This window comes from Scatophagus argus, chromosome 9 (genome assembly GCF_020382885.2).
Source record: "Scatophagus argus isolate fScaArg1 chromosome 9, fScaArg1.pri, whole genome shotgun sequence".
Taxonomy (NCBI): Eukaryota; Metazoa; Chordata; class Actinopteri; family Scatophagidae; genus Scatophagus; species Scatophagus argus.
In genome coordinates, this window is record NC_058501.1 from 6,671,614 (window position 1) to 6,697,966 (window position 26,353).

The following is a 26,353-nucleotide window of genomic DNA, read 5'->3' on the forward strand; positions in this document are numbered from 1 at the left end:
CGCTGATTGGTTCGCCTCTCTGTACAAAGTTGAAACGTGTTTCCTCTTCCCTTTCCCCGGAGCAAAGATGGCGGACTACGACCTCACCACCAAAATTGCCCACTTTTTAGACCGTCATCTCGTTTTTCCTCTGCTGGAGTTCCTGTCTGTCAAAGAGGTACGGATTACATTAACACATAAACACTTCGGTACATTTTTTCGTTATTTCAATAAACAATATACGCCTTTTGAACAGTTATAAACGCCGTCTACGCCGAAGTTGGCCACATTTTCTACAGCTGTGTAAAGTAGCCACATTTAACCGAAGCGGAGCCGGAAATGGAGGTTCCCGCGTTCAACATAAAAGCGGAAAAACACGTCACCTTTTCGAAAAACATCTAATCTTCTGTGAGAATAGGGCTAATAAATTGAAAAGTGTATGTTGTATATATTCAGTTACTAGAAACGGCGATTTGAATGATTCCAACCCATGTTATGACATCTTACATATTTCAATCGACTTTTACATTTGAAACTTAATCGGAAGATCCGTTCTTGATAATGATTAGCTTTACGCTGTTCAAGCGAAGCATGCACTGTACCCGATTCAGGCGGTTGTCGGAGTACGCGTTTCCTTTACTGGGGTTGATAGAATTTTTTGTTGGAGGATGTTGCTCCCAAGCACGTTTACGGTCTGCCGGTCAGCAATTTTGCGGGCCATTGGGGGTATACTGGCCCGTGCAGCAGTCCTAACAAGGATCTGAAGCGATGCCTTTGACTGCTAGTGGGCGATGTTAACAATTGGACGAGTATGGAATTAGTTTATTTCCAAAGATTGGAATGATTACTGTGAATGCTCACAATACGAAACGCAATTGTTAGCAGCAGACACCCACCAGATTTTCTGAAAGAAACGTTGAACTAACTTGTAAGATTTATTTAGGAAGCTAAAATGAACGTTAATTTTCGCGACATCTCTAACTCGGCTGGCTCGAAATCGCTATTTTTGGCGTAAGTTAAGGTGAATGTTGTTATGCTATATGTAGACAAAAGTATTCGGCCCTTTTCTATTCCAGCATGACTGTGCCCCAGTGCACAAAGAAGGTCCATAAAGACATGGTTGGATGAGTTTGGTGTGGAAGAACTTGACTGGGCCACACAGAGTCCTGACCTCAACCCCATCAAACACCTTTGTGATGAACTGGAACGGTGTCTGCGAGCCAGGCTTTTTGGTCCAACATCAGTGCCTGACCTCACTATTGCTCTACTACATGAATGGGCATACGTTCCCACAGAAACACTCCAATAACCTTTGGACAGCCTTCCCAAAGAAGGAAGGGATCTGTTTATAGCCACAAAGGGGTACCTCCATATTAATGTCTGTGCATTTAGAATGCAATGTAATGGTCAGGTGTCTCAATACCTCTGCCTATATAATGTAGTAAGAGGAATAACAATCGGCGTGCCCTTCCGCGTTGTTCACTGCAAATATTGTATAAACTGTATACAATAAGATACACTAACTTGTATCTTTTTAAGAATGAAACAGTTCACATACCCGGAGGCTTAGCGATTTGTGTGGCTATGAAGGGAAAAAATGTTCTTTGTAATAATTGTCAGAACATCCCTTTTGTATAATAATATTGTGCAAAACATTCCCTCACCCCTGTTTTTCAGATCTACAATGAGCAGGAGCTGCTTAATGGAAAGCTGGACCTTCTCAGTGACACAAACATGGTGGACTTTGCCATGGATGTGCACAGAAGCCTTTTTCCTGACAAGGAAATTCCCCATAGTAAGTGTTGACATTTGGTGGATAGGCATTCCTCATCCCTATTTCTCCAGCAATCGTACACATTAAGCAAAGACAAGACAAGAGAACAAATTTGCATCATTGAAATCCTTAATGGTTATATTTGTACACCACTCACTCCATTCAGAATTAATTTAGCAGTGAACTTTGTTTTACAGTGTTTTTGGTGCTCGGACACAGACCATATACTTGTTGGTGTATGTTGTTGCTATAACTAATGACTGTATTTATGCAACCTGTGTCAGCTCTAAGGGAGAAGAGGACTGAGGTTGTGGCCCAGCTAAAGCAGCTGCAGTCAGAGACCGAACCCATTGTGAAAATGTTTGAGGACCCGGAGACTACAAGGCAGATGCAGTCTACCAGGTAAAGCATGTTATTTTGTAACCAAGGGTAGTATCTTTCGTTATTGTTATTATTAGTAGTACTATTATTATTATCCTAAAACAGACTTTAAGTAGAACATGATTAGGCTTAGTGAGGCTGTGAAATTTAATGCTGGTTTTCCTTGCTACAATTCTAGAATTAGTAAGACCTGTTGTTTAAAACAGTAGCCAGCATAGCAGCATTGTAAGGGGATTTTGGAGTGTCCAAGGAACTGCATTTTGAATGAAAAATGTACTTTGATTTGTCAGGGGCAAAGTCAGCAAAGACAAAAGTAAAAGGAGACAGATGCAAGATGCTGTGGTTAACTTTATTAAGACTGTTTTGTTGTCTACAGTGATTAAAATAGTTTGGTCTCATTCAGTCTTTTTTCTTTTCTTTTTTTCTTGGCAAGAGTGTGTGCAGTTACAGAAAAGCATTTTCCATTTTCATCTATTTTCAATTTGTACTGTCTTACTATATTGTTTTAGTTGGACTGTAGACATCTGTTTTTTAAGACACAGATTTGTAGGAACTGTTATGAAAAAAAAAGCCCGATAGTAAAAACATGGACTTATTAAGCACACGTCCATGTTATTGTCAGCTTGCTGTCAGTATTAAATAAGCAGGAAATCTTCCTTTTGGATGGGCAATCGTGTGTCTGTCTTAAGTTATAGTATTTTTTTTTGTTCATACCATTGAATTTGTGAAACAATAGGAAACTCATCTGAGGCCAGTGAAGAATTTTCTGTGAAGCCAAAGTTTTATTCCTCCATTATGGTCTGAATAATTCTTAATGCATTTTCTTGTTTTTAACATTATGTCTGGATGAGAGGATCATCCAGTGCTGTAAAGGGGAAACGGGTTGATACTTGAACCCCGACTCTGTGCACTCTGGGCTTAATACACAGATCCACAAAGCATTTTACAGGGTCAAAGAACCTATTGGTACTTATTATTGAACAGTTGGCTAATAGGTTTTATGCCTTACAGGGTTTGATTTGGACAACTACTGAAACCCAGATATCATAGTAAATCATATTAGTACCATATTTATAAACAATCTGTCATTATTAGACACACTCAGGATGAGGACTGGTGATTTATAATTTCTATGCTCATTTGTTTGCTCTTTGGATGTCTCCTGACTTTTTCGGTGCAGAAGGTGGCAGTAATGCTGTACAGACTTTTTCATAGACTATTGCCACTGTTTTACATCTGAGCAATTGATTCTCATCCAAACCTCATTAGAAGTAAGTAAAATATAAGCTTTTGTATCACTGCTAAGACAGACAGTTTGCAGATAATTCTTCTTTTGCATTTTGCATCTGTGCAGAGACATACATCTGCAGTGCCGTTTGACATATGTTTTGAAAAAAAGTGCATTTTTGCAGTGACATGAAAGGCAAAGCCAGTGGCTCAGATAAATCAGGATATGTGTTCCCATAATGCAATAGACTGCCGTTCCACTACAGGGAAATGACCCAGGAGCTTGTATAGATCATCAGCAGAGACAACCGGTCCTGAAACAGTGAAGAATCCAGCCTCGGCTTCAATGAGATTCACTTAACACTCATCACTCATGTGCTAGCAAGTGCACATTAATTAGTTTGTATTATGGAATAAACACACATAGTTTCAATAGGATGTCAACATGAACACCAGGGTTTTGGGTTACAGGCAAAGTTGTAAAACACAGTTGAGGTACAAGTGTTTAGAAGAGTGTGTGACTTCTTTCATTTTGTCAAATCCATAGATGCTCAGAGGTGCTTTCCTCACCAGACATAATTTGTTAGACATGGCTAGGATAGATTTGTAGTAGCCAAACCAAATGTAATAAACAGCCCATCACAGTGTTTTAAAAGTGAAAAGGTCTTCATGTATGTACAGCTCTTGATTTAGAACAGAAGTGGAAAAATATACCTGAATAGGCCTCCAAGCACCAGAATGTCAGCCAATCGACAACTCATGTTAAATGATCTCTAACTGCACTAACAGTGTTGCTTTTTTCCCTTTTCTTGTAGGGATGGCCGAATGCTCTTTGACTATTTGGCAGAAAAGCATAATGTAAGTTGGCCCGATCTGCTGACATCTCACTTCTTTACTGCATTTCCCATGCCTCTTGTGTGAACCCATGGTTGTTTTAGGGGCGAAGTGGGAGGGGCAGGCCACGCAAGGAAATGCAGAATTACTTCCCAAAACCCTTAACTCATTTTAGGGGTTTGTATGGCTTGCACAAATTCTGTGGACATTTACATTCTGTGGTGAATTGTTAAGAATAAACGGAGTAGCTCGGGACTCGTGGATAGAGCCGCAAGAATGCCGGAGGTTCTATATTTACCGTGATGTTTGGCTTCTTAGCCTCCCCTCCATCGGTCTCCTCCCACTTCGGTATCCCGCTGACCTGCATGCTGTCCCCAGTGTACCTCCACACAGCCCAGGCTCAGGGCCCCTCAGCATGCTGTGGGAAAGGCTTGGGCAGCCCAGAGCACCCACTGCCTGTAGTAGTTATACTGAATCTTTGTGAATGGCCTGACGTCAGTCCACACTGGTGTGTGATACTGGACAGCAGGAAGGACAGTTAAATATAGGAAGACAAGTAGGCTTGAAATGATAGCCCTATATATATATGTGCAATTCTAATTTAGTCCACATGACCACTTCTTGGCAGATTTGTTACAAGAGTTAAATATTCTCTTGCCGTTAAAGGCAAAATACCACTGATACAATGTGTTCATTTAGCAGTGGTGTGCCACCACAGCCCGGCTATACGGCTACAAATACATATCAAATTAAAATTCAATTTTTGAATTTGGTGATGAGGATCAAAAATATGTTTGATATATGCTAGATGTCTGAGATGTAATATTTTATGTGTTGATGATGTAGCATTACACCTTAGCCCTGAAATCCCTGTAGAAATAACACAACTGAGATTTCCATAGGCACCTTAGTGTGCAAAGATCAGGCATAATGTTTGATTTGAAAATAGGCTCAAGTCTTTGTTCATAGTGATATTGATACACTCATATTTCTCTTGCAGTTTCGTCAGGAGTACTTGGACACACTGTACAGATATGCCAAGTTCCAGTATGAGTGTGGAAACTACTCTGGTGCTGCAGAATATCTGTACTTCTTCCGTGTCTTGGTAAGTTTTCAACTCTTGTCATAGGCATTCAGCATCACTTCACATTAATAGTGATGTTTGCTGATAACGGTACACCTTACTTCACTTAACAGAGTGTAGTATTTTACTATCTTCAGTTATATACTGGCTTAAGGCGTTCTCTGACATATTAAAATTGAGCATCACATTATGTTTGCTCGATTACTTTAATTCCTTACAAGTCCAATACTTGCACAGGAGAGGAAAAGAACACTTAGAAGTAATTAAATGTGAAAAGCTGACGTCATTGCCTATTCAATTCCCTGCACGTCCTTTGTATTAGCAGGAGACTGCTGCTCTAAGACTTGAGTAGAATCTTTTACTGGGCCAAGTGATCAGTGGCAGACTGCATAATCTGTCTGTAGTCTTCTCACGAGGCAGGCCTCGGTAGACAGCTTATTGATTTGAGTGCTGTGGCCAGAGTGTCCCTTGTCACGACTTCTGAGAATATGGTGTGCTTAAATTATGCAAGGCTTCTCTTGGTTAGCATCAAGAGGTTTACACACATTTTGCAAGGTGTTTCAGGGAGGATGTGCATGTATGATGGGGATTGTACTTATGATCTTATTAAGGGTTGTATTCATTAGGCTGTTCTTTCTTTCTTCTTTTAAACGATGAGCTGAGTTTGATTTATTTAGAGATAAATGTTTTTAAAAATCGAATAATGCCAACAAATGTTTTGCAGAGGAAGATAATTACAGCTCAGAGAGTACTGGCAGGATTCTTGTTGGTGCATATGCACAGTCCATATTTCCTCTATAAACAAAGAGACTTGTTGCCTGGGCTCTGGCATTTGTGGCTTCTCTCCCTTTGCCCTCAGAAATGAGTCAAAGATGCACTAGGGAGTGAATGGGTTGGGTACAGCTCAACTGCAAGGTCTGCTGCCTCTCATAAGACCTGAAAACCTTTCAGTGGCTGTGGTCAAAACCTAAAATTGAGTCACTGTAGTATTTTGTTTCAAATCTGTGTGTTTTTTTAGATTCTTACAAAGTGATAATTGAATGTTTGACAGCTAAGCTTTACCTTCAGTATGAGCTTAGTGACTGATCACAAAAGCAGAAGTAGACTGGTACAGGTCTTGCATCTTTTCAGTAATTTGTATTCTTATACTCCTTTTGCACTGGACTAAAGAACCAAACTAACACCAACTAACATCTGGCTTTTGTTGTCAATGGGGGAGGGTATAGCTGGTATTCCCCCGTCAAGTGACTCTGCATTCGGCACCAGGTATTTATCAGCTCCAGCTCCGATTGGCAGTGACATGAAAATGACACACTAATTTTTGCTTTTAATTTTTGTCCTTTTTCAACGCGCGTGTTAAAGTTCAAAGATGTTGGTGTGTAAGTACATTTCTGTTCTTCTTGGACATTGTTCCTCAGCTTTGAGTTTTAATGAGAGACTGAAGTAAAAGATGTCAAAAAGTAATCACTGTAACGCTGTCACTGGCCTCCATGTCAATAGTGTTTGGGTCAGTGTTATTTAGGAAGACTTTTTTTAAAACAAGTTCTAACGTCTTCTGGCAGTCTGATGAGGCATACGATCTGCTGCTTTCTACTGTTCCCTGTTTTCCCATGTGTTTGTGATGTCGGATGTCGCGAACCAGGAAAAATTAGAAAAGCAAAGCAGGGTTCAATAACAAGTGGTGTGAGTTCTACAGCAATTATGAGACTTGTATCCAAGGTAATTCCACCATTAGGTATATAAGAAGCAACGCCTGGGTGATGCCTGTTGTTGACTCCTCTGAAACTGCCTTCAAGGTCACATGTAGGCCATCTTAGAGCTTGTAGCTACCCCTCTGTTGACTAAGGATATTGCTTCATTTGAAATGAAACACAAATTCCCAGCAAGAATTTAGCTTTCCTTTTGGTGTTATCTTGCTTCAAGTTCAGCCCATCCAAATGTCCTATAATGACCAGTGGAACCAGCCTGCATAGTCAGTGGTTTCCAAGTGTCACTCACTTTTCCTCTTGGTTTTGTTTGTCTTTGATTCAGCATTTAACTTTGCGGTAAAGCAGACTCATGCCAAAGCCAGCCCTGACAGAATGGGCATGAATAAGATCAACATTTTGTCTATTCATTAGAGTGAAAAACATTAAGACCATCTTTTGTTCCTAGTCTAATTGGCATTTGATACTGCACTGCGTTGCCTCTTGTCTTTTGGATGTCAGTGACTTTGGCTAGTCGTGCATGTTCGCAATGCCGGAGTGTCCCCTCCTCAAAAACTTGGCAGTGAGTCAGAGCGATGATGAACCCTCTTCGCTACAAACAACCCTCTTAACCCAAAGCAGTTGGGTACTTCATTTGATGGGTTTTTTTACTGATCTGCTCAAATCTGTAGAAGGGAGAGTTGCATCTGAGACAAGATGATGGGTAATTCACCCAAGATTTCCACTTCCACTCCCTACCAAAAAAATGTATTAAGAAAAGTCTTCAAAAGCTTGCATCAGAGATGTCCCACTGTTCCAACAACAGTTGTTTATGGCATTGCAACTCAGTCTAAATAAACCAAAATTGCTCTAATTGAGGTATGTTGTTCGAAGTCCAGCGCTGTTTTTTTTTTTTCCTTTTTACCCCTCAAATTGTTAGACCACTCATTTTGCGTTCCAGCCAGATCAGACTCTGTAACTAGATATCTGTTGCTTTCTCTTGACAATGCAAGAGGCTTTTTTGACGGAAAAAAGGTAGAAATGGATTTCATTAGTGGGAGTGTGTATACTACTCTCCCCCCTCCCTGCTTCTTGGTGTTTGGTGGACCTCCCATCCTCACAGGCCCCTTTTCTGTCTCTGCTTCCCCCGTATGGGAGAGGTGAGGCTCCATAAAGTCATTTAACGTGGGAAACCCAGTCGATTAAACGAAGGAAGCCAGCCTTGCAAAATCCATGCCTCAGGTCTTGTTACAGTGTGGCCTAGCCCGAAAAGAGCGACTTATTCATATCATCACCTAATGCAGGGATTGAATGTTAAGAATAAAGATTGAGTATCCTGACGGATCCCCAGCACAGTAAATTTATTGTTGCTGGTCACTCAGCGAAAATGTGTCCATTTCACAAACCAATGGAAACTTAAGGTAACTGCTGGAAAAACCCAGGTATTGAAACTTTTCTAGCGTGGCCACTGGAGAAAGCCTCTGTGTGTGTGTGCGTGCGCGTGCGCATGTGCACGCCTATGTGCATGCGTATGTGTCTGTAGAAAGCTGCCATAATGACCTGGAGGTCAGCCAAACGTAGCAGGCAGGGACTTCCAAGAGAGGGAAAAATAACAAACAAAACGAAAAACTTAAACAGATGAAATGCTGACCTTACCTTTATACTGACATGGGAGCTTGTTTTTTTCTCTCTCACTGTTACAATACTGATCTTTCCTGTTACTTTAATTCTTCATTTAAAAAAAATAATGATAAATGGACCTCAGTTTAAAGAAAATTAAAATAAAACTCTGCTTCTCTGACTGGATGAATGGACACATCATCTTACTGTGTTCTCCTTTGGCATAACACTGCAAGTGATTTTCTAAATATTATCCCCTTACCTGTCTACTATTTTAGCAGTATGTTGAAATGTTACCGGTCTTTGCCAAGTAAGAAAAAAGTCCTTTATTTCTGAATAAAACCAGTTCGTGGAGTTTCAACGGAAACCTGTTCTTTTTTAGTGTTTCCTCTACTTGTGCATCTGTCGTGTCTCACAGTTCACTGCAGCGGCTGTCCGACGGTGTGTGGGGGTGTGTGGTTAGGATCTAGATTTCTCTGGCCACTCGGCAGACACCCACTCTGACTTCCTGCTTGACTCATGTCACTGCGTCTGGTGTTTGGCGTTATCATGAACTACTGTGGTGCACAGTTTCCCATGAGCCCTAGGGTGTAGCCCAATGTCCACTGTGATTGCCTTGGTGAGGTTCAGAGGCATTCTCAACCTGTGTTTCATTACCTGATTCTTTTTTGTTTGTTTTAGTCTGTTCTGGAAATCAGAACCGGTAGCCTGCAACATTTTTGAGAGTGATTATCCTCAAAAAGATGTGTCTCATTAGCGTCAGTTCATATTTCTGTCTAATTACCTTGTGATAACGACAGAGTTGTCCAGAGTTACTGAGAGCAAGGCATGGCGTTTATTGCAATTATCATTCTCTGGACTGAATGGAGTACAAAATTTCAAAAAATGTTAACAAAGCAAATCTCACTGGTATCATAATACTCTCTCTACTAATCTTTAACATATTTGGCAAATGAATTGTTGTCATGTCAGAATACCTGACAATCAGCCCAACCCCTTTAGTCTCATCACTAAAGCCGCAGTTAGTTATATTAGTATCAGCAGATACATTAAATATTTTTAGGTTGGCAGCAACAAATGTTTTGTTTGTGATCATCAGTGACAAACACCTTGTTTTCATTTTTCTATCCTTATTCGAGGTTAAATGAGATGAAACAAGATTCAGTTTTCCAGGGCTGATCCATAGCACTGAGTGAAAAGCTGGCGTGGTCTCTGGGATGTTGCCCCTACTCGTTCAGGGCTAAAACAAGCAATGACCATATAAAACATATTACATGCATTAAGAAAAAGTAACATTTGCATTTTAAAACATAAAACATAAAGTAAATTACTCTGTCCAGCATGGCTTTATGGGAAATGTGGGACATCGCTACAGCTCCAGCTTTCATGAAACTTGTGTATGAAAGCTAAGAGAGGTGTGTGTGTGCAGGCATGCGCGCAAGCCCATGTGGCTGACTGTCCAAAGAGCAGCACCCTCTGCTCCACCCAGGTTGCAAAAATAAATATTTCTTTTCAGTGCCCTTTTATTGAGTGTCAACCAAGCGTTTATGCACATATTGTCAAAAAACTTGACAAAGACTTGAATCATAAGGAAACTTAAGACACACACAGCTGAAACACCAATGAAAGAGGGTCCAGTGCTGATAGCTACCTAGGTTAAAATAGGTTAAAATAAGAGCAAATCTGTTGTGTGAGTAAGAAACTCAGTATTACAATCCAAATCATAAGATGAAATACTGTAGGGCAGGGCAAAGTTCTGGTGAGCAGGCATATGGAGAACACAGATGTAAGGTGTCAGGTCCATGGAAAATAGATGGCAAACTTTGTAATTAAGGATTTAGAATTGACTTGGCACTTAGTGGTAATGATAAATGGGGCTTGGCAGGCTGACATGCACTCCACCAGGGACATCTCTAAAGTCGCAGTATGGTGAAGGTTCTAGAGATTATTTTTATAAGATGCTAGCTCTGTTAACAAGTTGGTTACAATCGATGTGGGAAAAACCAGTCACCAATCGTCCCATCAATCGTTGATATACGATCCAGTTGACAGTTGGCACAAGGCTAATACAGAGGAGCTAAAACATTCTCCGTAAGGAATATGTTTGGGGTTGGTGCCACCCCACCCATAAGATTGATTGTTATTCTTTCAGGGTGGTGCTCAGCTCATTTTTCACTTAATTGAATTAATGACACTATTTTGGCTTCAAGTGTGGAATGTAAAAGGAGCCAAATATTTAGTTTAGATTTTGTTGGTTGATATAAATGTTAATACTAATAAGGATGGATTTGACAACGGCTGTGACATGGTATGGTGTTGTCATAGATAGTCAGGATATTTGTGCCTCTGCTGTACCTAATTTGAAGATTTTTTTTTTAGGTCTCAACATTATGGAAGTAAAATACTAAGCTAATGGTATACAACTGCAGACACTGCAAAGCACTGATTATTGGTCCGTCGTTGATGATACACCATTAGATTGATTGATGTTTAGCATTACCATCCATCCACCCATCCATTTTGTACACCCACTTTATCCCTCATGGCTGGGGGGAGGGGGGCGGCTGGAGAACTATATGGTCAACTGCTTTCTGTGATAGTATCAAAGTGCAGAAAATTTGGTTTTATTAAAAACTAAACAGTCGGTTATGATCCATTTCTATTTTTCTGTCAAGCCCCGCTCCCTTAGGATGACATGATTTAATCCGTTTTTCCAGTATAAATATTAAAAGTGGCTGCACAATGCAGCAGTGCCACCGAAGCCAAGCGAGTAGTGGCAAGCCCAGACTCACTGTGGATGGATGCAGATGTTACTAAACAGTTTGCCAACCTTTTATAAGACTCTTAAACCAGAATGTAGTCCGTGAAGTAATGTGGAAAACCTATTTCATGTTTTGTAGTGTTGTATACTTTAGGTGTTAACAGTGCACCATGTCTACTCCCAAGGTCCCATCTACAGACAGGAATGCCCTGAACTCACTGTGGGGCAAGCTGGCCTCTGAGATCCTGATGCAGAACTGGGAGGCAGCCATGGAGGACCTCACCCGCCTGAGAGAGACTATCGATAACAACGTAAATGCCCCACTTCTCAGAATTTGATACCTCATTTAGATTCCCTTACATAGACTCTCTTATTGACATTTCACTTTCAGCACAGCTCTGCTGTGGCATTTTATTCCTTACCAACATGCTCTCATCTGACTATTTAAGAACTTGGATTTAAGTATGAAGTGGATGACTGTATTTTATTGATGGCCATATAGCAGGCAAGAACCCTTTGTCTTCTCTTTTGCCTCACTGGAGAATAAGACGGCTTTTATGTGACTGTGGCAAAATGTATTTATAATTGAATGTTTGTTTGTCTGTCTGTCTGTCTGTCTCCTGGGTGTCTTTTACAATTGACTTTCCTTCTTTCCTCCTGCCTGTATTTCTATCCTTGTCCTGTCCAGTCTGTCACCTCCCCTCTCCAGTCTCTCCAGCAGAGGACGTGGCTCATTCACTGGTCTCTCTTTGTCTTCTTCAACCACCCCAAGGGCAGAGACAATATCATTGAACTCTTTTTGTATCAGCCACAGTAAGTCACATTTATATTATGATTTAATTTAGTCTCTTGTTTTAACTTCCTGTTTTTTTTTGTTTTTTTTTTACACTCAGATAATTGCAAAACATTTTGCCATTTTGAATGAAACATTTGCTGTCTTTGTGATATGTGGAGACATGCATGTTTCTGATGTGTTGTGAGATTGTTTAGAGTATGTGTGGTGTTAAGATTTTTTTTAAATAATTGTTTCAAAACTTAAATACAAATTTGTTTTATATCATGGGTCCATATCAGAGTAGGTAATTCTTGATTCTAAGAGGAATTGGAGAAAAGGCTCGTCATTTTATAGCATTAACTTGATTTAGAGAAAACCATTTGCTTTAATAACACATTTTTGTGTGGTGGACTTCTTCATGAACACAAACTGATATTTTTAAAGTGGTTTGAGAAGTGTGTGTTTTTGTGTGGTCTGTTTACTCTCCAAGTCGAGAACGAGGCCATGTGTATCGCAGATCGGAAACTTTATACTCTGTGTTAAAATTTGCACACCGCCTATTTCGATGTCTTTGCTCCCTCCCCCTGTTCTGATTGTAGGCTTGTATAATTGAACAGATGATTGGGCTCCACAGACAGTATCACAGGCGACCACAACACAGCACACTCAAATGTCTGGTTCCCTGAATTTTACTCAGTTTTTAATTTTATTGTGGATGATTAAGGAGGCCTGCCCAATAATTACTCATGAAAAGCTCACCCAACCATCTGTGTGGACAAACTGAGGTAGTTTTGTGTGCTTTGCAGTTTCACAGTCTAGAAACCTCATGTTTTTCCCACTGAGGCTTGGCTCTTGTTTCCCCATCTCTTGACCAGTACTTCCCTTGGCTGGAGTTGGTGACCAGCGGCTGGCCTTCAGCTCCACATATGACCTCTCTTACCCCTCCAGTCAGCAGATGTTGGTCCAAGGTCTTGTTTGTGTACAGTTGACAGACTGCACTGACTTCAGGTGCAAACTGGGCAAATATGACTGCATTAATGTACGCCCAGTCACTTCATTCTCACTCATCACTCGTTAAATTATTGGGCATGATTTTCTCTTCCAGATGAGCCATGAAATGGGACCTTGTTACCCTGTCATTCTTCTGTGTCTTCTGTTTCTCCCACAGCCCCCCTTGAACAGATGAAATGTGAACTTGCACTTGATTTCTTGGCTGCATGCCTCAGTACCATCCTCGGCAAACCAGTGCAATGATGCTTGTTGCCTCAAAACTCAAAGAACCCCCACCCCCCTCAAAAAACCAACAAAAGTCCCCTTAGTGCAGTGGGGTGGGCTTATGCTATTGGAGCCCCCCTTGGAGAGCAAGTAGGTGTAAGTTAATCAGGAACACAGCGTGGAGCGTTGCGGTCTTCCACGGGAGTCAAGCAACTACAAAGGGAGGGCAGGAGGGAGGGAGAGAGCTGAGAGAGCTGACCATGGCTTTGCCAAGCAGCCCACTGCTGATTTTAGACTCAACATCACTCCTGTCCCCTTATTTTGTTTCATCTGCTTAAACTGTTGTCCGCACTCTTTCTCTGAACGCCATGTGTTAGCCATAGGAGACCTGAAGGGGCCCACTCCACCTCCTCTTTTTAGATTTAATTTGGTCAGTCGGTGGTTGAGTTTGGAGTTGAGGTTCAAAGATGGATGTATTGAAATCAATAAGAAATTTTGGTCATACATTGTCGATTGATTGCCGTCTTGACAAGGAATGTGGCGTGTGCTTGTGTGTGTGCACATGCAGATCCTTACATCTTGCTTTTACGGAACACTTTCTCCAGAATTGGTGCAGGATTAGGATAGGCCTGTAACGGCGTCCTGTCTCTTGTGTTCAGCCCTTAGCCAGTTGACCTGTGGTTGAAACCTCAGTCCCTCATGGATTGGGTTTCAGCTACTGGGCAGGTCCCTGCTCACTGATCTATATCTTCTTGCAGGGTTTCCTTTTCCTCCTTCCTCTCATCGGACACTAATGAAAGAGAGGGCTTAAAGCAGTGAGGGTCCTGTTAGGACATTTATCTGTTTTAGCTGCAAAGGCTTTTCCTCTGTCCTAAATGCCAAGAGCCTAACATTCAGCCAAAATGTTATATTGTGTGTCCTTGTAAAGAGATTATGTCTTTGATCGATGTGATAAGTCATTACCTTTATCCTCCCTCATTCCAGATACCTCAATGCTATCCAGACCATGTGCCCACACATCTTGCGTTACCTGACCACAGCGGTCATCACAAACAAGGATGTGCGTAAGCGTCGGCAGGTTCTGAAGGATTTGGTGAAGGTCATACAGCAGGTACCACATCTATTTATTTGTTTACAAAGTATACACAGTTAAAATATCATTGGTCATAGATCACATAGGCTTTGAAGGATGAGTACCTGACCATGTAACCCAATAGTGTTGCTCACACACACTGTTTCAGTGCAGGGCGTGTATATGGGTTTGAGCCCGAGCTTAAAGGGGAAGCTTAAACCCAGTACTTTCGATGATTGGTGGTAAATTGACAGACTGTAATGAGCCAATGGCTCCTCCACCAGTGACAGTAGCTACTTGAGAGATTTAAGCATCATCTTGGAGGGTTGTTGGTAATCACTAAAACGTGTGTTCAGTGCTCTGCACTGTGGCCTCAGGTCAGGTTGGGACTCTGGATCTGTAAGCATAATTTGAAACTCTTCAGAATCTGCTTTCACTCAAGTCCTTGTAAATTGTTTTGTTTATTTAGCTATTGTGGTCATTTTTGTTAAAAAGTCATTATTGCCAATGACATCATGTAAGATTAATGATTTTATTTTGTTGCTGAATGCATATCAGTGATTTCTGTATGATATAAAAAAAATGTACATTTTATGATGATGTCTAATTATGTCTGCTTTATTTTATTCATATTAAAATACTCAAACATTGCATTCATTAAACATTTGCGCTTTAGTAGCTTTGATACATAAACATAGAGATGTGTTTGGAAATAAAAAAATAATTTTATTATATTTCAAATTTTTCCAGGAATCCTACACCTACAAAGATCCAATCACAGAGTTTGTGGAGTGCCTGTATGTGAACTTTGACTTTGACAGTGCTCAGAAGAAACTGAGGGAGTGTGAGTCGGTGAGTAATCTCTTAAATAACCTCACTGACATTCATTTCAACCGTTTGTTTCCCAACTGTGAGAAGCAGCTGGTCCTTATTGTGTCTCTCCGTGACAACACAGAGGTCTTCTGAGGACCTCTGATTTGCTGGTCAGACTCCTGAACTTTCACTTGTACTGTCGCAATAAACATCATAATGTCGTGATCTCTGTCTGACCAGCTGCCTGCTCACACAGCGTTTCATTTTGCTTCTCTTGTGCGTGGGTTCAGCGCAGACACAACAGTGATAGTCTGTGCTTTGAATCATACTGATCATACTGTCAAATAGAGGTCCTTTTGGACAGTGTATGACTCAAACCTCTGTCAGATTTTACTACGGCCTGTAATTGCCCCATCAGGCTAGTAGTTAACAGTAAAAGCTTTATAAGCAGAAGTCTCCTCAGAGGCGTGTAGACACTCGTTTTTAAGGGGGGATCCACAGCACCACCATTTCGAGCATCGATTTCAATTTTGGTTTGTAATGTTTGAATGTAACACTAGTCATTGGTGTGAGAATAGAACATGAGTAGTGTACTATAAAAATCCTCGTACATACAGTGAACACTCTTATTTTGGAAACTTAAACTGACCAGAAATTTTTATAGGTTAATGGACATAAAAATAACAGACCATGATTTTCATTTGAACAGTTTGCATGTTTCTACCAAAATTGCGGTGATCTTGTCAGGAACCCCCCTCTTTAAGGTTTGTTTTTCCAGTCTGTTCTAAAAGTGTTGATGTACTTCACATCCTCCAGAGAGCATCCACTGGCTGCTGTGTAATATATATGCTAGTACTGATTAACTGATTAACACGTGTCAAAATGCAAACTGACAAGAACTGTATAGGGATGACACTGTTGTGCCTGAATTAGTGTTATACTAGGTATCTGTGAAATGACAGTAAAATTGAATCAACAGTTTAAGCAGAAATTTCATCATATTTCTACATAAGGTTAGGACTGTAGTAATAAACTGTATTAGTTCTAGCTAGGTGGGTTTACATTATGTGAAGGAGCAAAAATACCCCTACAGTGTATAATAATAATATAAGTAGGTAGGTTTTCAATCAACAAAAAGTCGTGTTTGTAAAACAATGACAATTTGGAGATGAAGCTGTGTTTTGGTTCTAAGGTCAACTTCATGAGAGTTTGTGAGATTCTGTGGATGTGTATTTATACATCAAGCAGATGTATGGAGAGCAGGTGTTTTAACTGTTGTGGTGTTGTTATGTATATGTTTTACGTGACTTGATCTTAGTTCATTCTTTTTTTGTGCACACTATAATTTCAGTTTTTCCCCAAAGACTTTATAATTTGGACCTGCAGAAGAATAAAAGGCCAGACTGCAGGTTATTTGGCCCCTTTTTCATCTTTTGCCTCTTGACAATATATATATATATTCCAAATGAAAAACATCTGGCCTGTTCAAAAGGCTCTTTCCCGAGAGTAAGTGTTTATAAATCATGTCAGTGGTTTACTGACAGTTCCGTTTCATTTTATCCAATTTTTAAACTAATACAAAGAGTCTTCAGCTTCCCAAATCACTATTAACAAATGAGGAAGTTGTAACTAAACTCACTTAGACAGATTTGTTTTTACTTAGTTAAACCCTCAAAAAACACAAAGCATGTTCCAGGAGAAAATGAGGTTTTTCCTGTGCAAAGGCCTCCAGGGGCCATCTCCAAATGATGACATGTACTATCAACATTATTAGAGCTGTATCCTATTTCAGACATGACACACGCCCTCAATCACCAACCTTGTTAAACACTTGCATGCACTTTTTTTTTCGGGCTGATCTTGACCTCGCCTCATGGGGCTCTGTGTAGAGGCTCTGCTGTGGTTGAAACAGATGCTCAATTGCAACAAACTCTCAGGTCAGAGCCCAAGTTATTCCAGGTGCTTTTAACACTGGGGAAACCTGTCAGCCTTATCAGAGCATGTCCAGTAGGCACAAAAGCCCCCTGTTGACCCCTTTCAGTTCACAAGCAGGTCTAGCGAGGTGGGTGGTTCCAAAAATGTTTAACAGCATCTTTAATGCATTACCTGTGATGGTCTGCAAACATTTTCCCCAAATGGCCTTGTTTGAAGTCAGTAATGCAGTTTCTTTCCCCTGCAGAAATTCACACGCAAGCCATAAAAAAGTGCATTATTTCAGAGGTAAAGGGATGTTTCACAGACCGTGGAGTGATTGAGGTAAACGGATACCCCATTGGGATGGACTCTTTTCTTGATGAACATTTGTAATGCATCAGTTTTGAGGCATTGAGAAGTGGCACACATCTATTTACTGATTGCTGTAATGGCAAGATATTGGTATTGTTTTCAACTCTCCTGTCTTCAGTTCACTGTACCCTGTATGATAGTTTGAGCCAAATGCTTTCAAATGGAGGGGGGTTGGCTTGGTTTAAATTGTCCTGTTCATGCTATACAGTTTTTTGTTACTTTCCCACCCCACCCAAATCTGGAATCACTGTCAGATGTTAGATGCTTGCATGTCAAAGAATGAAAAGTATAGGCCTACCTATAGTCAGGCCCTCAGATTGCGCATAAAAGGGCTCTTCAGGCCCTTTTCAGGATTTGTTTGGGCTTTGTGGTCTGAATCCCAGATGACAGTAATTATGGCACTTAACTGTTCAAAGTTTATCAGCCTTAGATAAGCGTTGTCATAGCTGAAATGTGCGTTGCCTGATAGCGCCATGTAGTTGGGATTTATTCAAGCAGAACTCTGGGCAGATAGCAGCTTTCTAAGCTTAAGCAAACAAAGAGCTCATAATTCTTGGAGAACTTTTGAAGATGGAGGTTTGTGATGTGAAATAGCACACAGAGGAGAGTTGGAATGCAAGCAAGCGCTTAGAAATGGGAGCATTTCGCACTGTGGTACCTCCGGGTCATGAACATTTACAGTAGATGAATTGGCCATATGCAGTTGTGTCAAAGAGTCTAAGCTAGGCTGTATTTCTCTTACTGTAACAAGACACAGGTGATACTGTATATGGGCATCTGAAAAGACAAGTCTTCATGTGTAAGTTTATTTGTACTGGCGATGATACAGTTGTTGGATGACTGTATCCGTGAAATTTGGCCATCCTGCACACTGGAGCTGACACCTAACCACCAGACCAGATGACTGGTGATAAGTCGCAGACAATGTGGTCATCTCTGTGGTTGGCTCTGTTCTTTCTGTGTTGTCTCATGTGGTGTTTGTAGAAAGTGAAGATTTGTGGTTGATTTGAAGCACCTTGCAGGCCCGGGCATTACTTATGCTTATACCTTATGTTGGGAACTTGATCATTTCCAACCTTTTGCCAAAACAAACTTTTTTGGCAATGTGAATGTTACTAGTACAGTCCTCCCTTCCGTGTTTACTCTGACTGCATATCAAAAATGGATTGGAATTTGGTTTCTGTGAGTTGATTTTTTTTTTCTTTTTCCTCCTTAATTGAATAAGACATGAATTCCTAGAAACAGACCCAATGAATCTTGTAATGCTACACTCCATTGCTGTTCAATTTGAAGGTCCTAGCTTGATTGTCGTAACGAATCTGAGGAAAACTCTGACTTCTGTGCATATTTAACTGTTTCACTTTCCTTGTACATTAAACTGCTGTGATAGAAATTTAGATGTAAATGACTCTTAGTATAGTATGTGCACTGCCCTTACATAAAATACTTTCTGTCTTCTAGGTTCTTGTGAATGACTTCTTCCTGGTTGCTTGCCTAGAGGACTTTATTGAGAATGCTCGCCTCTTCATCTTTGAGACTTTCTGCAGAATTCACCAGTGCATCAGCATCAGGTTAGTAACTCGATACAATCCAAACAACATGAAATTATCATTTACCAAGTTGGAGTTCAGACGGACATCTGTTAAGCTCAACAGGAAGTCCTGTTTGCTGTCACTAGACTTTGTGGCAGTCAGTAAACAGGAAGTAAGAACATAGGCTTAATGGTTAGTGGAATTTTCCTCACAGATAAGTGTTTATTACCCTTCCACAGACAGCCATGCTAACCCAGTGCATATTGAGGATTAAGTATTGTGAGGTTTAACTGCTTCCAGGTCCTCGCAGGTTGCTTTACTCACTAAACTTTTAAAACCACCTGTCCAAGGCCAACTTGTGGACAGTTTTCTCTCAGGAAGAGGTCAGGGTTTAGACGGCTTGAGACGTTCCCAGCTGCTGCGACAAACAGGAACCTTTCAGCCCCCTTTCTTTGGGTTAACGGAGGTCAGGGGGTTTTGTAGGTCTCTGTTGACTCCGAGTTCAAGATTCAGTTTAGTTGCATTAAAATAAAATTGACCTTGGATGTGTCCCCAAAACCAAGAAATTTAGCCAGTGCTAATTATAGTGAGCATTAGCGGAGAGAAAATAAAAGATTATAGTAATTGTCTGTAATTAAGAGAGATTATGGGATTTGGCTGCCTCTTTGTATCAAATTGAGAGAGTGACAGAGATAAAGACAGAGCATTTACCCTTCTCCATCATTAATTCTCGTCTTTGTAATTGTGGATTTATGCTTGTTGCTCTTATCTTTTGATATTAGGTAATGCATGTGTTAGTCTTTGTTATGCTGTTCTTGCTAATTTATGGTACAAATGTTCCCGCTGTTTCAAAAAGCTATGTTCATAGTATTACTGCACCTCTGGCGTATTGTGCATCCTGAAGATTTTGAAGGAAGGTCTGCATTTCCAATATGGTCCATGAACACATGATGCCTAGTGGAAAGAGGGAATGAATTACTTCTGTTGACACGAAAATGATTGCATTGACTGTTATATAGAGCCGTGGAGGTCTGTAGTCAAGGTTGAACTGTGGAACATGATCAGGCCCTGTCGAAATCTCCAGTTGCAGATTGTCTGGAATTGATTAGGAGTCCTGGTTCTTTTTGGCAGACTTACTGCAATTGGATCCATTTACTTGTTAAAGACCACAAAGGTTAGTGGTAACGCTGAAAGAGGAAGTCGAATGGTGATTTTTCTACTTTTCACCTTTTTTCCGTGTCTTGTGCTCTCAGTTTGTTGAGGTCTCTAAAGCAGGAACACATATGAGGGACAGTTTTAGGGATTTCCGTGTTTATTTTTGGTAGTGTTATGACGATGGACAGAATATGTCTGTTTCCAAAAGACACCCAAATTCCAAGTCATTAGTCCTCTACCCAGAAGCCTTCTGCGCCCAAGCATGGACTCAAATTAATTTGATGGCTGTTTTTAATGAGGACATTTTTACAGCTGTTGGCCATGATGGTTTCACAGATATTTAGCGCGCCTTTTGCCCACAGCAAAAGATGCAAAAGTAGAGCAGAAGTTGGCGTAATTAAGTTATTTTTTGCAATAAAGTCTTATGTAAAATGTACTGTAGGCCGTGAAAATGTGATTCAGCCTGCTCTCATAACTACATGCACACACATCCTTTTGTCTAGACTTTTCAGTGTCTCGAGTGTGTGTTTCCAATTTAGCTTTGTTTCCCTTGTTTGATTTACAGAGTTTATTTCCTTAGACCTTCCATGACATGTTTCAGTGGCGAGACCTTGCTTTGACCTCAAATGCACAGTTGTCCTTTTGACATTTAAAGCTTTAGAGACATCATGTGGGCAGTTCTTTCCCCTTCATCATGAGATTGCATTTGTACACAAGAGCTCAGGGATAGTTGGAAGTAGTATCTTGAGTTTGGATGTAACACTGAAGATCTTTCCACCTCACAACTGAGTCATTAAAAATACCACACCATCATTTAGGTTTCCCTGAAAAATCTGTTACCCCAAGCCGAAAAACAAACTTGCTTCAAATGACTTGGATTCTCCCAGCTGCTATCATGTTGGTGTTTAACAATGCATTCATTTTAGGCCAGCCATCTTAAGAAAGGGGTTGCTTATGAGAAGGTCCCCCTCCCTACTCCCTGCCCCCATCCTCCTGTCTTTTCTAACAGAGTTAGACCCCGTTGCCTGACCCCTCTCTTCAAGTGTGAGGTTGGTATTGAGACCCAAAGGAGTCCCCCTAGCCTGAAGTCGAAAGCTCAGGAGCCGGATTGAGGACGGGGTCGAAATGAAAGTGATCCCGTTTCCCCCAAGGAACAGGATCATGATTGTGTAAAATAAAACCAGTCATGGAGGCTGTCAGCTTGGCTTTAGGGCCACAGGATGTCAATAGTGTAGGCTGTGTAAGTTTGACCCATACCCCGCTCCCTCTGACATCTCCCTCCTCTTCTCCTTTTTTTGTCTTCCCCTTTTTCTTATTTTCACTCTGAGGTTAGTACCAGTAGCTGCTGTAGACCTCTTGAGAGGCAATGAGATAAAGTAACTCTCTTCTGAAATACAAATGTCCTTTCTGAGAGGAAAGCATTGCCAGACCTTCTTTTATAAATTAGATTAGAAGACTTTAGCTGGTTCAGGCCAAGGCCCTGAGCCTTTTGGGGTTCTCTGTGTTCCTGTGCTATGCTACCCTGATCACATTCAGAGGGGTTAGGGGTTAGCTTAACTCCCCTATGACGAAACCAGATCATGTTTGTTTTGATCATCATCTCTGACCTGGACTTGACTGACATGTGCCCCCACTTTACTGAATTGCCAAACAAAACACCCAGTACCCCTGTGCAGCAATCACTTAATCACGCGGGCAAAATCGGAACCAATAACAAATTTCATTCAAATTTGCCTAGGATTACTTGATTGCAGAGTAAATATTGAAAGGTGTCTTTGAATTTCTGTGATGGAGGGGGCTCTTAACAGGTGTTGACTATCGTTCTTCTAGTTTTACACTGTTGTAGAGCAAGATAGAAGTTCTGAAATAATAACACAAACCCCCCCTATTGCTGTAGACCCAGTTATATGTTCATACTTACTGAAGCCTACAGTAGGCAGTATTTGCTGACTGTCACAGTAACTTAGTAATATTTGATGCACTGTGAGTTGTTTAATTGTATTGCATTTTATATCACAATATTAAATAAAAAAAAGTCAAATCAAAATCTGACTATACTATCAATATAAGCTACAGCTATTCATCTGTGTGGGTTTTACGCTGCATTAGCAACATGTAGGCCTGCAGACTAAAACCCTTGATGTTAATGGTGTCAGTCTGTGATCGTCCACATGTGTTATCCATCACAAACCTAAAGTTACGTCATTAGACAACTGACACTTTTCAAAACTTGTTAGGTTCCCAATAATGATCCATAGGAGCAATTTCATTGTCAAGCATCATTTTCTCCAGGTTTTGATCACCTGAGGTATAGTCATCTGTCCAACATAGATATGTTAGTAGTTTTCTGGAGTGAGTGACAGGTTCATCAGTCTCTCTGTATTCCCTTTTCTCTTGTCTGGGCTGCTGAGATACAACTCAGAACTGTTGCTCTTCTATTCTGTCTCATTATCCACCTACTTCATCACTTCACTGTGGTGAAAGTGTTGAGATATGTGCACTGTCATTTGGAGACCAAACCCTATTTTGCTCATTATGCTGAGGTAATGCTTTTATTTGTTGTTTATGCGTTTAATGCCCCATCCAGACACTGACATCATTCCATTTCCCTTCTTCATGTGGTTTTGCCACCATTGGACCAACATTCATGGGTTAGAAAGTGGTAGTCTGTTTTTTGTTTTTTGTTTTTTTCATTTTGAACCTTGAGGTAAGAAAAACATTATCACAAATCCCAAATAAGATTACGTTCCACCAAAAGAATGCCTTAAATAAGTCAGAATCTGAGAGCTACAGTTGAAATCATTAATGGTAGTGGTGGGATCTGTGTTTGCAGAGCGATGGCGTGAGAAGTGGTGTGGTCTGGGCAGATTGTAGCTTACTCACTGAAGGAGCCTCACAAAATGTGATTAATGAACCAGGAAGTGACAATTAGTTGAGTAAATTGTTTTTATATAGGCCTTATAACCCTGATTATTTTTTACAAATGCACTGACTATATACAGTGACAAATTTGTAGTTACAGTATTTCCTAAAGTATGTTTAGTAAAGTAAACTTTTTTTAGGTGGGGGGGTGGGGGTGGTGTCTGTGTCTTGCCTTTTCAAGATGAGAGTTAGGGTTGCTGTAGTAATTGTGGCCAGTGCACAGAGGGGTTGAGGATATTTATTGGGGCCCTTATATGAAATGTGGTAGGCGTGGAGGGTGGTGGGGGTCAGACAGAAGGAAGAGGGCAGGAAATGTGGGGGAGAAGGGGTCTAGATGAGGGTATCAAGGGGGGGTCTAGTTATTTTGAAAGCCACAAGGGAAGCCAGCTGCACTGGGGAAAGCTGTGGATCAAAGAATGCCAGCCACCCTCATACGTCCCCTCCCTCTACTGTGACACATCCATTGCTAGCTGTATCAAAGAGCAGGCCGGCCCCCAACCTGGTTTTCATTTTGAGGGACAGTCACTATTTGGATCAGTGTGTCATGATAAGCCTTAGCAGCCAGGTGGGGAGAGAGCGTGCCTTGGGCCCAAAAAAAAACACTGAACTAAAAATTAACAGGATAAGTACCCACAGAGACTCACAACATGGGGTCACTCCAGCGCTTCTAACTGAGTTATTAGTACAAGTCTGTAAATCAACTTCCCATTAGAAGTGTTTTTGGGGTTTCATGTTGTACCACTTTTGCCCAGAAACAATGTGTTTGCCATTTATTAAAACTGCCAAATGAAAATAGTGGCCTGGCACCCAGTGTTAAACATTCATAATAATGTAGTGTAGTATTATCTTGAAGTTATTTGGTGTTAAAACAGGACCCTAATATCCATGCAAATATCAGATTTTGATTTGCTGAATCAGTACATCACAAATCCGAGTCAGCAATGATTCGGGTGAATTTATTTCCTGACATGCGTTGATAGTCCCATGCCAGTGGTGCTACAGATTGAGAGCTTAGTCGAGGTCATCCTTGGATATTATTTTCACCTCATATCCAGGACAGTGTGCCCAGCTCTGAGATAGACCTTCCTGCCTTTTCTGTTGCATTACACCCAGGTCAGAGCCCCTTGTTTCTGTTTCCTCCACAGCATGCTGGCAGACAAACTGAACATGTCACCCGAAGAAGCTGAGAGATGGATCGTCAACCTCATCCGCAATGCAAGGCTGGATGCAAAGATTGACTCCAAACTGGTGAGACCTCCTGTCCTCTTCAGTTAGTCAGCTCAGGATGTAACTAATTAATAAGTGTTAAAAATTGCCCTTTTCAAATTGATAGTGGTAGTTACACATAAACCTTTTTAGATGTTCCTACTGTGTGACTTGAGAGGGATGAAAAGGCATTATGTATGTTCATATTTTGTAATGAAAGGGCACACTGTAAGGACATAGGTACCATAATATCTCACCCTTGTTTGGTCCCTTCCGTGAGGCCCCTTGTTGAACCTGCATGTTTTGGCATACACATCACAACAGTTCTCTGTAATCAGCAAATCACAGCCCAGTCCTCCAGAATGACATAGAATTATCTAGATGTGCCTATAGTAGATGTGAATGGGACCTTAGCAAACATTGGTTGGTGTTTGTATGATGGTATGTCTGTAAGACTGTGTGTGATTGGTCGATTGATTGTTACCGTGAAGGTGTTGTTCATTTTTTTTGTCTTTTTTTTTAGGGCCATGTGGTAATGGGAAACAACGCTGTATCCCCTTACCAGCAGGTGATTGAGAAGACCAAGAGCCTTTCATTCCGCAGCCAAGTGTTGGCCATGAACATTGAGAAAAAGCAGGCACAGAGCACCAAGAGTGAGGTGAGTAGTGCATGTACTGTACAAAGGAAATGCGCACAAGTCGCCACCCCCCAGCACATCGTTGACTGCAACCATCAGTCCCTTGACCGATCAGATTGCTAGAAGGTCAACATGAACCCGGGGCAGTTCAAAGCATCTCAGACCAACAAGGCCAAAGAATGTTGATGAACAACCACCAACAAAAGCTCTCTTTACACAAAATAAGCCAGTAAGAGCAAGTTTAACAGAACTAACGCTTTCATCCCTCCATTGCTCTTCAAAGGCCTAATGACAAGGTAGATTCCAAACAACCATAAAACGATGCCTGAGCGCTATGAGTCAGCTCAACAGTGTAAATAAGGTGGACCCTCACACTGGGGTTTGGTGAACTTTACTCAAAGCCTGGAGTTCCCTGCACTTAGGACCTGTTACAGATGTCTGGCTCAGGGTCCAGTCATCCCATTTAAGTGTGTTTTTGATGTTGACCTTGTGCATTTAAGTGGTATGTTGACTGTTAAAGTACTACAACTACACAGAATGTCACAATCACGCACATACTCTGAACTGGAGCTGTGAGCTGTTGCTTCCTACAGCTCCCACTCCTTGAGGACATGCACGTGTGTCAAAGCGGACTGATGGGCTGCTTTTCCCCGGCCAACACCTGACAGCACCAAGGCCACAGGGTTACAACAGGCATATTAAATGTTCACTTTTTCAATGGCAGGCTCCTGAGAGGCTATCTTTTGATATGCTCAATTATCCTGCTCCCTGTTATTTGAATATCTGCAGCAGGAGTGCAGCCGTAAGCCTCTCCTGTAAAGGACAAATAAACAAACAAATAAAATAAAATGAAATAAATAAAGCAAAAGCCCCTTCACCCTCTCCTCATTAAGGAGTTTCTGTAATTTGACAAAAGAGGCTGCAAACAACTCACAGAGCACCATAACATCCTGCTGTCCTCAAGGCTACAAATCACTTACATATAGAGAACGTTTACTGCTTACCATCTGGGCCGGCTGCTTAGGGTCCCTGTCAACTCTCACAGCCACCCAGCACTCACCAGCAAGCGCACACACACACACACTACACGTCAGCACTTAACTGCTTGCACATGTATGTCACTTTTTCACATTTTCCACAATCAACAACAAAAAAAGTTTGTTTTGATGACTCTCAGTGATCTACCAGTGGTCTAATATTCTATTTTCTTCACACGTTTCTTCCAGACACCAAACTGGGCAGGTCAGGAAACAGGATTTTAGTGACACAAGATGGATCCATCCCACTCATTGTGTGACATCTTTTTTTCCCCACACTTGTCTCTCAAGAAGCACAGTTATGCTTTGCGCTGGTTCAAGTCATCACCAATTCAATAAAAGTTGACCAACAAAACCA

At 41.1% G+C, this 26,353-nt stretch overlaps 1 protein-coding gene across 1 annotated transcript; it reads left to right on the forward strand.

Annotated features, from left to right (window-relative positions):
* eif3ea (eukaryotic translation initiation factor 3, subunit E, a) lies at positions 1-26,353 on the forward strand. Its single transcript, XM_046398407.1, has 13 exons — positions 1-157; positions 1,657-1,774; positions 2,038-2,155; positions 4,177-4,219; positions 5,196-5,300; positions 11,531-11,656; positions 12,034-12,158; positions 14,320-14,446; positions 15,158-15,259; positions 18,968-19,077; positions 24,261-24,363; positions 24,845-24,979; positions 26,185-26,353. Exons 1-13 carry the CDS (start codon positions 68-70, stop codon positions 26,218-26,220), a joined length of 1,338 nt encoding a protein of 445 aa, XP_046254363.1. The 5' UTR covers positions 1-67; the 3' UTR covers positions 26,221-26,353.

Coding starts and splice junctions, on each gene's coding strand:
- eif3ea (XM_046398407.1), top strand. CDS start 68: ATGGCGGACTACGACCTCACCACCAAAATTGCCCACTTTTTAGACCGT. Junction 158..1,656: donor AGTTCCTGTCTGTCAAAGAG/GTACGGATTACA, acceptor CCTGTTTTTCAG/ATCTACAATGAGCAGGAGCT. Junction 15,260..18,967: donor AACTGAGGGAGTGTGAGTCG/GTGAGTAATCTC, acceptor TCTGTCTTCTAG/GTTCTTGTGAATGACTTCTT.